Source organism: Ursus arctos, unplaced genomic scaffold (genome assembly GCF_023065955.2).
Source record: "Ursus arctos isolate Adak ecotype North America unplaced genomic scaffold, UrsArc2.0 scaffold_16, whole genome shotgun sequence".
Lineage (NCBI taxonomy): Eukaryota > Metazoa > Chordata > Mammalia > Carnivora > Ursidae > Ursus > Ursus arctos.
In genome coordinates, this window is record NW_026622830.1 from 43,369,409 (window position 1) to 43,384,756 (window position 15,348).

General features: G+C 39.5%; 1 protein-coding gene across 1 annotated transcript in view; it reads left to right on the forward strand.

Moving 5' to 3' along the window:
- CFAP61 (cilia and flagella associated protein 61) overlaps positions 1 to 15,348 on the forward strand; it is a 285,814-nt gene that overhangs the window by 196,951 nt on the left and 73,515 nt on the right. The window contains exon 21 of the mRNA XM_057312694.1: positions 9,981 to 10,273. Within this exon, the coding sequence (XP_057168677.1) occupies positions 9,981 to 10,273 (293 nt within the window). The remainder of the gene's footprint in view (positions 1 to 9,980; positions 10,274 to 15,348) is intronic.

The following is a 15,348-nucleotide window of genomic DNA, read 5'->3' on the forward strand; positions in this document are numbered from 1 at the left end:
CACCGTAACAACACCAGGAAGAATGTGGACGTCTTGCATGATAGTTAGCTTTTGCTCCCTCAGTGCTGATTTCCCCTTTTCTGAATAGTTCAGGGTGGGACTGGCAGGAGGGAGCTGAGGACAGGGCCCTTCCTACAAAAGTCTGAGAAAAAAAATCTCCTGTGTCTCAGTGGCTGTGATTGGGTCACAGGTCCATCCAGGAGTCAAACGTTGAGTCCCAGGGACACACCAGACTTGACTTGGCTGAAGTACTGGGACGTGAGGGCAGGGGCTTGTTTGTTGCAGGTGGTAAAGGGATTGTTCTAGAAGGACAGGTGGATGCTGGGTAGCAGAAGCAATGGATGGTGAGTCGGAGGAGGTCAGCTCTGGAATTTCTGCCCATTGAAACTACAGATATGGCCCCAAAGCATCACCATTGTCTATCTGCCCCCCTCCCCCCCACCCCCATTCACTATTTTATCCTGCCTCCCTCTGCTTCCAAAGGAGAAATGGTGGTTCTGTGATGGAATTAGCCCAGTCTGAAGGAAATTGTTTTCTGGGCTCTAGAGTTGGATGGGTTTATAGATGTAAATTATCCTAAACTATTAGAACTGCTCCAGTGTCATGGAGAATAGCCGACATCACCAGCTCAAATGCTGCTTTCAACTGCAAACAAAACCGGGAGGTTTCCGGGGGTTTCAGATGGAACCCAGCAACCTAATACATTACAACGGTTTATGGCATTAATTGAAACTAATTGAAATTCATCTGCTATTACCTCTGTACTTTCCATGAAAATGAAAAGTAAGATGAAAGTAAAGTAAAAAAAATAAATAAATAAGTAAAAACGGCCTTAATGGCCCGAAATGGATCAATTATTTTCATCTTTAGCTAAATGCAGTTTACTGCCTTATTAAAAACATGTTTGTTAGGAAAAGTATAACATTAAAATTCCAGTGCATGAATCACCGAGCAAAGCCTTTGTTATGTTATATCTAATATAGTCTTCCCTTCTTATTTGGCAGAACAATATAAGACAGGTTAGGCTTGGGTCATGGAAATCTTATGCTATGACCTATAAAAAATAAAAAGAACATTCTCTGGTCTATTCATGGACATGATATTTTTTTAAGTGGATGTTTATTTCATAATTTACTAATACTCTATGATATCTGTTTTAAATTCTTTCATTATCTAGTTATTTGCTAAAGTTAATTATACAGATTAAATGCCAATTAGAGGTATTTTTTTTAGGAATATGTTACAAATAAAATGTAGTGGTATGAGCACTCTGAAACCAAACTCAGAAGGTCTGAGTTCTGGGGAACCATCTACTTGCTGTGTGACCTGCAGTTAGATCCTTAACCTCTATGTCCTCAGTTTTCTGAAGAACATAGTAAAACATATTGCTTGGCCTATTCTGAGGATGAATGAGGTCATACATAATCACTCTATGTCTCCTTTGAAGTGGAAAAAGGAAATATAGTTCTTCATTAAAATACAATGCAATATGTAAATACACAGACATAATTGTAAAATGTAGCATATAGTTTTTGTTTTCTCTGGCCTTAAACATATAGTAACTAGGAAAAAAATTCATATCAATATCTGTGTGCGTAACTCCTGAATGGATTTCTTCTACAGACTGTATGCATACATTGAGGTGTGATTTCAGGGCCAGTCTACTAAATCAGGAAATCTCTTCCTTTTCTTAATTTCATGAGATGGCTTTCTTCCTGGAGAATCCTTCATCTTTAGAGTATTGAGCATGATAAAGAAATACATACTTTCTAGGTGGTTAAAACTAAAGCACTTGGTTCAAAAGAATAAAATACTTTTTTTATAATAATATTTTTTTATTATATTATGTTAGTCACCATACAGTACATCCCTGGTTTTTGATGTAAAGTTCGATGATTCATTAGTTGCGTATAACACCCAGTGCACCATGCAATACGTGCCCTCCTTACTACCCATCACCAGTATATCCCATTCCCCCACCCCCTCCCTCTGAAGCCCTCAGTTTGTTTCTCAGAGTCCATAGTCTCTCATGCTTCATTCCCCCTTCTGATTACCCCCCCTTTCTTTATCCCTTTCTTCCCCTACCGATCTTCCTAGTTCTTATGTTCCATAGATGAGAGAAACCATATGATAATTGTCTTTCTCTGCTTGACTTATTTCACTTAGCATTATCTCCTCCAGTGCTGTCCATGTTGTAGCAAATGTTGAGAAGTCATTCTTTTTGATAGCTGAGTAATATTCCATTGTATATATGGAGCACATCTTCTTAATCTAGTCATCTGTTGAAGGGCATCTTGGCTTCTTCCACGATTTAGCTATTGTGGACAATGCTGCTATGAACATTGGGGTGCATATGGCCCTTCTCTTCACTACGTCTGTACCTTTGGGGTAGATACCCAGTAGTGCAATGGCTGGGTCATAGGGTAGCTCAATTTTTAACTTTTTAAGGACCTCCACACTGTTTTCCAGAATGGCTGTACCAACTTGCATTCCCACCAACAATGTAGGAGCAATCCCCTTACTCCACATCCTCTCCGACAATTGTTGTTTCTTGCCTTGTCCATTTTTGCCATTCTAACTGGCGTAAGGTGGTATCTCAGTGTGGTTTTGATTTGAATTTCCCTGATGGCTAATGCTTTTGAACATATTTTCATGTGTCTGTTAGCCATTTGTATGTCTTCATTGGAAACGTGTCTGTTCATATCTTCTGCCCATTTTATGATTTATTTGTTTCTCGGGTATTGAGTTTGAGAAGTTCTTTGTAGATCTTGGATTCCAGGCTTTTATCTGTAGTGTCATTTGCAAATATCTTCTCCCATCCCGTGGGCTGCCTCTTAGTTCTTTTGACTGTTTCCTTGGCTGTGCAGAAGCTTTTTATCTTGATGAAGTTCCACAAGTTCATTTTATCTTTTGTTTCTCTTGCCTTTGGAGATATGTCATGAAAAAGGTTGCTGTGGCCGATGTCGTAGAGGTGGCTGCCTATGCTCTCCTCTAGGATTTTGATGGATTCCTGTCTCACATCGAGGTCTTTCATCCATTTGGAGTTTATCTTTGTGTATGGTGTGAGAGAGTGGTGAAGTTTCATTCTTTTGCATGTAGCTGTCCAATTTTCCCAACACCATTTATTGAAGAGACTGTCTTTTTTCCACCGGATGTTTTTTCCTGCTTTATCAAAGATTAGTTGCCCAAAGAGCTGAGGGTCCATTTCTGGGTTCTCTATTCTGTTCCATTGGTCTATGTGTCTGTTTTTGTGCCAGTACCATGCTGTCTTTGTGATCATAGCTTTGTAGTATAGCTTGAAATCCAACAACGTGATGCCCCCAGCTTTGTTTTTCCTTTTCAACAATTCCTTGGCTATTCGGGGCCTTTTCTGGTTCCACACAAATTTAAGGACTATTTGTTCCAGTTCTTTGAAAAATGTCATTGGTATTTTGATCGGGATGGCATTGAAAGTATTGATTGCTTGTGGTAGCATAGACATTTTAACTATGTTAATTCTTCCGATCCGTGAGCATGGAATATTTTTCCATCTTTTTGTGTCTTCTTCAATGCCTTTCAAGAGTGATTTGTAGTTTCTAGAATATAGATCCTTTACATCTCCGGTTAAGTTAATTCCAAGATAACGTATGATTTTTGGTGCTATTGTAAATGGAATGGATTCCCTAATTTCTCTTTCTTCAGTCTCATTGTTTGTGTATAGAAACGCAACTGATTTCTGAGCATTGATGTTGTATCCTGCCACATTACTGAATTGCTCTATAAGTTCTAGTAGTTTGGGGGTGGAGTCTTTTGGGTTTTCCATATAGAGTATCATGTCATCTGCGAAGAGAGAGAGTTTGACTTCTTCTTTGCCAATTTGAATACCTTTTATCCCAAAGAATAAAACACTTTCTTAGCATCTACTAAAAAATTGTTAAAAAGGTTGTTCTATTACTCTTAGGGCAAATTGTGCTTAAAAAATTTAAGACCACATTTTTTAAAAGATTTTATTTATTTGACAGAGAAAGACAGGCAACGAGAGGGAACACAAGCAGGGGGAGTGGGAGAGGAAGAAGCAGGCTCCCAGAGGAGGAGCCTGATGCGGGGCTCGATCCCAGAATGCCAGGATCACGCCCTCAGCCGAGGGCAGTCGCTTAACAACTGAACCACCCAGACGCCCCCACATTTTATTTTTTGAACTTAACAGGGAGATCACCTTAAGGATTGCATTTCTATAAAGCCATGTTACTTTTAAATATTGGTAAATTTTGGGGGCACCTGGGTGGCTCAGTTGGTTAAGTGTCCAACTCTTGATTTTGGCTCAGGTCATGACCTCAGGGTTGTGAGTTTGAGCCCCACATTGAGCCCCACATTGGGCTTGGAGCTCAGCAGGGAGTCTGCTTGAGATTCTCTCTCTCCCTCTGACCCCCTACCCCTTGCTCTCTCTAGCTCTGTCTCAAATAAATAATAAAATCTTTTAAATATATAAATATTAGTAAATTTCCTAGCTTCTGAAACTATTATTTATCTAGTCCAGGAACAGGATGATGAAACTGGTCTCATTTCCCCTCTGATTAAGATAAATTGAAGAACCTCCAGAATATGGGTGCACTATGATAGTTGAAACGTTAAAAGGTCATTGCCTTACTTTGGTGATCACAATCAAAGTTGCTAGTGTATTCATTTATATCTTCAAAGAGCATGTATCAAAAAGCAAGGTCACCTTTCCATTTCTGCCAACATTTTAAATGACAATTCTTAGTGCTTTTTTGATCTAAGGTGGAGAATTGATGGCTTGCAGAGAGTGATTTGAGACCTCACTTTCCCTCTTTCTCCCCAGCTGGGCTGTCAACACCAAAACCCCTCTCTCATCTTGGCAGTGCCCTTGTACATTTCACCAGGAAGGTGGCTGCAGGTTAGCCTCGAGGGAATGAGTGAGTGCTCCTCTTGCCAACCTTCATTTCTGGGGCTTTCACAGGGTCCTCTTTGTGATGGTGCCCTCCTTGTGCTCTTTCCTGTTCCAGATCTGTAATCTTAGTAATACATAATTTATTCCCTAAAAGGAGCAACAAAGATCGGCCTTCCATGAAAACTGCTATGGCTATATTCTATTACCCTTTATTGAAGATTCATCCATACTGTTCTAATCATCTGTTACCATTTGGCCATTTCAAAGCAGGGAAGCCTACCATGGTACCTCTGTCACCTATCAGATCAAAATGGGTTGTGTCTTATCCTTAGATTAACTGAGCTGCAGAGAAGACAGTGACCAGATTTTTTAGCATAAAACTGATATGCAGGGGAAATCCCCAGCTTTCCCATTCTATTTGCAACATATATGTGTCGAAAAGTCAGAAGAATGTATAGGATATCCCAATTATGTGAAGGAGGCCCCTGCAATGTGTTACTTCCTTATAACTATTTGCAAAGACTCCATGAGTTATAAAGTACCTAAGTGGTGGAAATGCCTCGATTAAAGTAAATCTCTGGCGAACTGAAGTTATCTGACTTTAAAAGCATGCCATACATGAATATATATCATGGATCCCACATAACCTGGGGCTGCCATACCTCCTCTTTTCAGTCATCAGGGTGTTTGGCACCAGTGGAACCCCATTCACCCCATCTCATATGTTCTGACTGGGAAAAAGCTGTCAGACCCAACGTCTCCTGTAGACAAAGCCCTTTTCTCTGCTACTAGTTCATCCATCCTCTCCCCTCACCAACAACCACTTTGTTTCACCTACTTTTAAACTCTTTCTTCTCACGTACCCAGTGATTGAAGGAAATCTGTATCTGCAAGGCTCTCTTTGTTCTTCTGTCTCTCTGCCCCCTCTTTTTTCTCTCTCCACTTCCTTTTTCTCCATTTTCACTCTTTGATTCAGCTAAAAATTGACCCAACTGTCACAACATGTTATACAAGGGTTAACTTTCTCATAAAACATTTTCATTTCCTTGGATTTAAGCACCTACCAATATGGCAGAAGTATTATTTTATACTGTTGTGTTGTAGACACACACAATTTTGGTTACATTTAGGATTATGTAGGATTTTGGGAGTCTTACTGGAAACCTAATAACCAGATCTAACATTGTAAAGAGGAACATGTTTCTGTCTTATACATCTCAGGTGTACAACTTATCTTGTGTCTGAATGAAGCAGTGCCAACTTTATAGTGAATACCAAGTAAAAATATGTAGTAGGAAAATCTGGCCATGGAGAGGTTGTTCTGCAAAAAAATATTTTAGAGGGCACAGAGGTAAGTCCCAATTAACTTATGATCAACAGTATGATAAACCTCAGTCATCCATGTGTCTAGTCAGGAAAGGTTTTTTCACACCCCCAGTAAGTGACATACTGTTCAAGTCTCCAGGCATAACATGGCAGGCAGGGCAAACTTGAGGTCACCTCACAGATTATCTTAGGCATGTAGACCGAGGTGAGTGCAGGGAAGGAAAAGGAGAGACTCTCATGGGCCTCCTGGGGCTTCACCTGGCTGGAGGCTGGAATGTCTGCTTAGATCGAGGCACAGCCACAGGCTGTGGTCAGGTCTTGACCTTCAGAAGCACTAGTTCTATCCAGCCATGCTAGAAATTACTTCAATAAATATAATTAATCATATTTTTACACCTAGGTTGATATTTGTCCTGAAATAAATTAATAATAAAAATCTTTGTCTACTAGGTGTATTCTGGGGGAGCCCCCAAAACATAAGACTTTGCTCACCCTATTAATTATTTCCGTGCTTCTATTTTTGCTGTTAGTCTTATCAAAAATTATTTTCCGGGCATTTGAGTGAAGCCAATGTTATTGGTAGCAGCTCTAAATATTATTGTTTGGTTTTTCTGTTTGAGTACAGTCAACACACAATGTTACACTAGTTTCAGGTGTACAACATAGAGATTCACAACTCTATACCTTATGCTGTTGTTACTGATGATGGTGAAAGTAATAATGGATTGTGTAGCAAAGTGCCTGGCTTTATGCCTGGTATATGGGAGCCACAACATAAAGGTGAATGGACTCAAAATTCTTAAGCAAGTAAAAGTGAAAAATGATGTAGAAAGAACTCACAACTGCACAACTGTCATGGAGAGAATAATCCTCCTTGAGAGCGCAAACATTTAAAGATTTTATTGTTTTAAGTAATCTCTGTGCCCAATGTGGGGCTCAAACCCACAACCCTGAGAACAAGAGTCCATGCTCTACTGACTGAGCCAGCCAGGCACCCCCCGTGTGTACATTTAAAAGGCAAGAGATGGAAGTGGCAGAGCTGCCTTCATCACATCCGGTCTGGTTATATTTGTGGAGGGATGTGATTTGACCGGTGACATGTTCTTATTTATGTTGTGCAAGATTATATTAAAATGAGATTCTACTATATTCTGCGGGTAATGTGAGAAATATATGTAAACAATCTTATAAAAGATGTTTGGATGAAAACTTTTAGATGGCATCACATAAGCATCTATTTACCATGGCCAGTATGACATGATAGTAGGGACTACTCTTCAGCAAATAGCCACACCCTTCCCCCTTCTAGTGTGGGCAGAGTGCGCTTCTCACTCTTTGACCATGTGCTTGGCCTTAACGACTGCTTTGCTCAATGGAATGTTAGTGGACCTACTACTGCAAGGAGGGGCTTGAAAAGTGAGCAGTTACTCTTGCCCTCCTGCCGTCCTGCCTGTCTCCATAAATAGAACAGGCTTCAGGTATTTCTTGGTCCAAGAATAATGAAACATGGTGCTGGCTGATCCCAACCACAATGTGGAGCCGGATGGGCCACCATCAGCCAGCGCAGATGTGTGAGCCGACCTACAACAGTAGGTCTACACTGAGTCTTGCTCTACACTGAGTCTTGGTCTGGCTTGTTTTGCAGCATTATTGCAACTATTAGGATAACCAAAGTCTTAGAGAGGGGGGTGGATTTTGTTTCAAACTGAACTTAAAGATAGGTAAATCTATTCTGAAGTTAGAATATCTTTTTTTTTAAGATTTTATTTATTCATTTGACAGAAACAGTGAGAGAGGGAACACAAGCAAGGGGAGTGGGAGAGGGAGAAGCAGGCTTCCTGCTGATCAGGGAGCCCAATGCAGGGCACGATCCCAGGACCCTGGGATAATGATCTGAGCTGAAGGCAGACACTTAACTTACGGCTGAGCCACCCAGGCACCCCTGAAGTTAGAATATCTATCAATAAATTTAAAATTTAAAATTATTTAAAATATTAAATATCTAATTTAAATAGGAGAGATTTTATAAAATAAGTTACCTTTTCAAGTGAAAGGCAGAGTCCGCTTCAGCTGTCTACAATCTGTGGGCAACCCTGCTGGACAGTCCCCAGCAACATCGCATTGCCCTGGCTTCCATGAGCCTCTCATGAAAAAACCCATCTCATATTATAGTTATTAGAAACTAACATGAAAAAGACTGGAAAAATATTCAACTCTGAATTGTGTGGGGGCCTAAACTCTTAAATTTGTTTCCCTGAAAATGAATGTTGTTTTGACATGCATATTTTAAAAGGGCAGAAGACCTCAAGCCTTTGACAGTTTCAGGTTCAAGTTTTGGCTTTCCTGGCAGGCTGATTCTTTGTTGTGCCAGACAGCTAGGATGCATGTTTCACAGCAGGTGGAAGCCTCAGTAATTTAAGCAAAGTGTTGGCTCTTTCAGCCAAGGAAAATGCAGCCCACCAAGGAATGTTGCATTAGAGCATCTGAATAGAGAGGGAATCATAGCCACAAAATTAGAGCCTCCTAGTGAAGGCAGGAAGAAAGGACCCCACCCCCTGCCTTCAGTGCCTTCTTGCCATTCCATATTTGAGGGACAGGAAGTATGGGAGAACTTTCTAGGTGCTGTTACCCTCAAAGAAGCAATCTGAAAGTTATTCTAGTTTCTTTTTTTCCCTAAGCAAATAAGCAGGCCATTACACCTTCTTTCAGTTTTAGATGGAAACAGATTTTTGCATCATTTATTCAACCAAATTGAATAAATACACTTACCACTTATTTTGCCTTGTAAAATTTCTCTTACTACCATTTCATAAACAAAGGAAAAAGAAAGAGATTTTCAATGACTCTATCATTTTGTCGTAAAATTGTTACATGTTGCCTGACAAGTGAGTCTACAGCAGTTCTTTTGTAAAAAGGTAAAAATGCCAATTCAGTGTCAAAAATAGCATATAAATAGCATGTAATACATTTCACTCCTTTGATAGTTTGATCTTAAAACTGATGAAATTAGTAGAATAACATGTAATTATTTCTGTAGTATTTTTAAGAATATAAATAAGTAGTTTAGACTATTACCATCTAAATGCTCTTACACAGGGGAAGTCTTTCAAGATTATGTTGTGATTTCATTCTTACTGTCTGAAAGAACAACCTGCCATCCCTTTCGCCAATTCTTGACTCCTTAAATCTAAAAATCAGAATTTGAATCTTCATTAAATTATCCATTGAAAAGCAGAATGCTCTAGTCTTTAGTTCTCAAGAAAGGGAAAGATTTCCTTAAAATCAATCCAATTCAACACTTTAACATTAAAATATCTGTACCATCATGTCCATGACTATGTGTGTGTGTGTGTGTTTACCAGTGTCCTTTCATCATTTACGCAGAACTTGCAAATATTGCAAACTTAAGTCATTTTTTTTCCCTTAATAAGTGTAGCGACTAGGGAACAAAGACAAGATAAAAGGCTTTATTCCAGATGGTTTCATTTAGCATAATTTCAACTTTCAAATTACAGGACCATAGATGAATGTCCTACTTCTGTGTTAAAAGTACTTGACTACTTTGTGGGATGTTTTGTGCCAATTCTTTACTAAATTATCTTGGTCACCGTTGCTAGGTAACACCGCTGGCTTCCCGCAGCTGAAAGGAGGAGAAGGTTATAGGGAACAATTCGGCATTATTAGCATTTGACTAAGAAGGTTGTTGGTTTTTTTGTTGGTTTTTTTTTTTTTAACCTTGTATCTTAGCATTTTCTGCCTTTTCTAGGGAATGTCATTGTCTATGGGAATACAATTGACACTTACACCACAGTGGAGACGCTCTTAAACATCGGTGTGAGGGGCTCCTATATCCACCTGGTGCAGCCCCCGCCCACTTCCACCATCACCTGCATCAACAACTACTCGGTGGAGAGCACGGTGGAGGACGCGCTCAGCGCCGCGGGGGTTACCATTTACCGCGACGCGCTCCTGGCTCAGTGGAACGACGGCCAGTACCCAGACCCCATTCACAGCGCCTGCTTCACCACGCCCACCAAGCCTTTCAGACTTACGTGCGCCGTAAGTAGGTCCCTGTGAGCTTCACTTGCCACCTGCGGAGAGCCCTCACCTGTCCGGGACGTGGGGTCTGAGAGATGGCCTGTGGGGGATTTATAGCTACAGGTTTTGGGTTTTCTTTTCTAACGGTTCAGATGATCCCTTGCTGAGGGAAAAGCCACCCCAAACTTAGTGGCGTAAAACACCAATCATTTATCATGGTTATCTCTTTGGTCCTGGGGCTTGAGGGGGCCCAGCTGGGTAGTTCTCAGGTGAGGTCTCTCATGTGGCAAAGTCAGACTGTGGGCAGAGCTTGAGTCACGTTCATCCCTATGTCTGGCTTTTGATGCTAGATCAGCTTCAGCTGAGATTTTGTCCAGAACACTTCATCTTGTCAGGGTGACTTGGTTCTAAGAGCAAGTGGGAAAGAGAGGGAGAGAGAGAGACTGTATCACCCACCCATATCCAAGGGGAAGAGAATTAGACCCTGCCTCTCCATGGAAAGAGTGTCAAAGGTTTGAAGAGTGCTGACATTGACCAAGAGCTCACAATGTCCCAGTCACCATGCTGCATGCTTGCAGTATCTGTCACCTGGTCACAACTGCTCTGTAAAGGAAAGCATCCCCATTTTACAGAAGAGAACACTCTGACCCCAAGTCAGTGGTATGCTGGGCTCCCAACCCAGTTCAGAAACATCCCAAAGTCTGTTGCTGTTAACTTTCTAAGACTCTGAAAACAGCAATAGGGGTTTCTCCCCCATGGAATGGAGACTTAGAAGACCTCTCTCTCTCTCTTTCTCTCTTCTATCTATCTATCATCTATCTATCATCTATCTATCTTTTGAGAGAAGAACTTTTCTCTTAGGTTGTGTAATAGCTTGACTTACAACCCGTGTCCTCAGATTGGCCAGTTCAGGAGATTAGCAGAAGACGGCAGTGGCGGAGAGAAGGACGGGGCCAATCTAACAGATAAGTAGGAGACCCCTTAGGGAGGCTGAGATCAGTGTTGAGTGTGGGGCTGGGTAGTCAAGGGTATATGTTATCGGTTGTGGTAAAGAATGCTAGCAACATTCAGTGGGCAAACTCGGGGGAAGTCAGTTGGGGCTTGTAGCAATCCCTTACCTAAGTCATGGCTTCTGACTCAAGTGCCTCCACAGGTAAATGACCCTTAATCCCCCACCTGCCCCATAGTCTATCTGGACAGAACTCAAAGCAGACCGTCAGCACACAAGAGATTTCTCTGGAATCCCTCATTTTATCCTGATAATCTATGGAAATTTCACATTCTGCTCCTTCATACATGTGTTCATTCATTCCACAAATATTCATTGAATACCTGCTAGGTCTTAGGCTCTGTCCTAAGTTCAAGAGTCATACTGATGAAAAAGAAAAATTTCATTTTATTTTAATGTAAAAATGACATTGTATATACATGTATGTCACAATATCTATTTAAATTAAGAAGAATCTAAATGTTTTTACCCAAATTTTCTCCCCAAAATGGCGATCCTGGAAGATGTGCCAAGTTTATCCTGGAGAACCGCCAGAGCTAAACACGTACCCTGCTTAGGAAGTGGAGGTATAAGAAAACCTCCCCTAGTAACCAATTGAATACAGGTTCTCTAGCAGCCCCCTCTGGCCTTTATTTCCCTGTTTAGATCAAAATTGAAATCATGGCAAAGACATGTACAAATACTCTCAATTGCCTTGGATCTAACACACCTTCCTGCTGAAACTTCATCCTAAAGCAAACTGAGCCAGGTAAAGTCTCCTGCTTTCCCCACTGTGCCCTATACCACAAGGAATGGCCTCTGCAGGTGACATTTCCCAGCCCTGGTTGCTCACTGACCTTCATCTGTGTTTGGCCAACAGTAGGTACTAGCAGGAGATTTCTCCCCTCTACTGTCAGCTTTGAGTAGCATCTCTGTCAGGGCATTAGGAAACTTTTGGTGGGGAGGAATACATTCATTATCTTGACTGTGGACACAGTATTGTGGGTTGCATTATGTCCCCCCACCCCCAGAGAAAGATAAGGTCCTAATCCCCAGTACCTGTGAATGTAACCTCATTGGAAATAGGATCTTTATAGATGTTATCAACTGAAGAGGTCATATGGGATTGGGGAGGGCCCTAAATGTAATGACTGGTGCCCATCGATGGAGAGAAAGGTTTGATTCAGCGGAGATACTTGGGGAAAGAGGCCATATAATGAAATGATGGCAGCTGTAAGTCATGGAACAGCAATAAGCTAAGAAGAGATAAGGAAGGAGTCTTCCCTAGAGCTTCAGGAGGGAGCATGGTGATGACAACACCATGACTTCAGACATCTCATGTCCAGAACTGTGAGAGAGTAAATTTCCGTTGCTTTAAGCCACCCAGTGCACGGTACTTTGTTGCAGCAGGATTGGCAAACTAAAACAGATGATGTCACAAGCATATGCACCTGCTAAAGCTAAATTTTTTATAACCAGAATCATACATTATGTACTAGTTTATATCTGGCTCCTGTCAGTTAGCATAATGGTATTGAGATTCAGCCATATTATTCCATGTATCAATAGTTCATTCCTTTTCATGGCTGCGTAGTATTCCATTGTATGGCTATATCACATTTGGTTTATTCATTCAATTGCTATGCACATTCTTGTACAGATATTTGTGTAGACATATTTTCACTCCCATTAGCTATATATCCAAAGAATGGCTAGGTCATATGGTCAGTGAATGTTTACCTTTTAAAGGAGCTGCTGTACTGTTTTCTAAATTTGCCATATCATTTCATATTTCTACCAGCAATGTATGAGAGTTTCACTTGCTCTATATACTTGCTAGCACTTGGTATTATCAGTCTTTCTAATTTTAGCCATTCTAGTGGGTATGACATGATATATCATTGTGCTTTTAATTTGTGATTTCCTGATGATTAGTGATGTTGGGCATCTTCTCATGTGCTTATTGACCATTGGTATATCTCCCTTTGTGCAGTATCTGAGCTATTATAAATGGGTTTGTAAAATTTTGTTTTCCAACTGATTGCTGCTAGTATATGAAATGCAGTCGATTTTGTATATAAACATTGTATCCTGAGACATTGCTAAGTTCACTTATTAGTTCTAGTAATTTATTTCTAGATCCATAAATATACCATCTGCAAGTAGGAACTCTTTTACTTCTTTCTAATATTTAGGCCTTTTATTTAATTTACTTGCTTAATCTACTGGCTATAACCTTCAGTGAAATATTGACTGAAAGTGGGGAAAATGGACATTCTTGCCTTTTTCCATATCTCAAAAGATAGCTTTTAGGCATTCACCCCTTTATATGAGGTTAGCTGTATGCTTTTCTTTGGTGCCTTTTATCTGACTGAGGAAGTAACCTTTCATTCTTAGTTTGTTCAGAAGATTTATCATGAATAGCTATTGAATTTTGTCAGATATTTTTATGTCTATTAAAAAAGATCATATTCTTTTCTCCTTAGTGCTGTTGATAGGGTGAATTACATGGATTGATTTTCAAAATGTTCGGCTAACCTTACATTTCTGGAATAAACCCTAGTCATTCATGATGTATTATCCTTCAATATATTGAATTTGATTTGCTAATGTTTAAAGAACTTTTGAAACTATTTTACAACTATATTCATGAAGGTTCTTGATCTGGTTTTTTTTGTCTGGTTTTGTGTAATTTTCCTTGGTTAGTTTTCTGGTTTTGTGTAATGTCCTTATAAGTTTTCAGTATTTGGGCTATGCTGGCCTCATAAAATAATTTAGGCAGTGTTTCCTCCTCCTCTGTTTCCTGGAAAATTTTGTGTAAGACTGGTATTATTTCTTCCTCAAATGTTTGATAGAATTAACCAGTGAAACCATCTGGGCCTGGAATTTATGTTGTGGGAAGGTTTTTGATGAATTCAATTTCTTCATTAGCTCTAAGGCTACTCAGATTTTCTGCTTCTTCATATGTCAATTTTGGTATGTTGTACTTTTTAAAAAAATTGTCCATTTCATTTAAATTGGTTAAATGTTGGCACTAAGTTGTTTGTATACTCTTATATCATCTATTTAGTCTAAAATCTGTAGCATAGCTTGTATTTCATTTCTGGTATTGGATTTGTGTCCAATCTCTCTCTCCCTGTCCAGCTGATGAGAGAGAGAAAGAGAAGAGAGACACAGAACTGTCTCAAGTTTTCTGTCTAGCTAGATGTTTGCTGACTTTATTGACCTTTTTCAAAGAATCAGCTTTCGAGTCTATTAATTTTCTCTTGTCTGTCAGTTTTCTCTTTTCATTGATTTCTGCTCTTAACAATTATTTTCTTCTGCTTGCTTTGGATTTACTTTGCCCTTTTTCTAGTTCCTTAAGGTAGAACCTTAAGCCATTATTTATACACACATTTAAAGCTAACTTCTTCTGTGTTAGCTATCTCCCACAAGTTTTAATATGTTGAGTATTCGTTATCATTTGGTTCAAAAAATATTTTCTAATCTCCCTTATGATTTCTTCTGTGACCCTTGTATTATCTAGAAGCGTGTTATTCTTAGATCTCATATTTTTATTGATTTCTACCTTAATATCATTGTGGTCAGAGACATATTCTGTATGATTTTAATCTTTTCTGATTTACTGAGACTTGTTTTATGTCCAGGCATATGGACTATCTTTGTGAACACATAAAGAATATATAGTTTGCTGTTGTCAGGTGTAGTGTAAATAACATTTTTTTAAAATTGAAATACAGTTGACACATAATGATGCTGCATTAGTTTCAGGTGTACAACATAGTGATTCCACATATAAGTAACAGATCAGTGTGGTTGACGGTGATGTTTGGATCTTCTTTGTCTTTACTGATATTTTCTGGTCTAGTTCTATCGATTGCCAAGACAGATATTAAAAATCTCTTACTATTATTGTGGAATTTTCTATTTGTCTCTTCAATTCTGTTAATTTTTGCTTTCTCTCTTTTGAGTCTCTGTTATTAAGAACATGAACATTCATAATTGTCATATCTGTCTCATTAATTGTGCTTTTTATCATAAAATGTGCCCCTTTATCTCTGGTAATATCCCTTATTTTAAAGTTCACTTTACCTGCTATCCTTCTTAT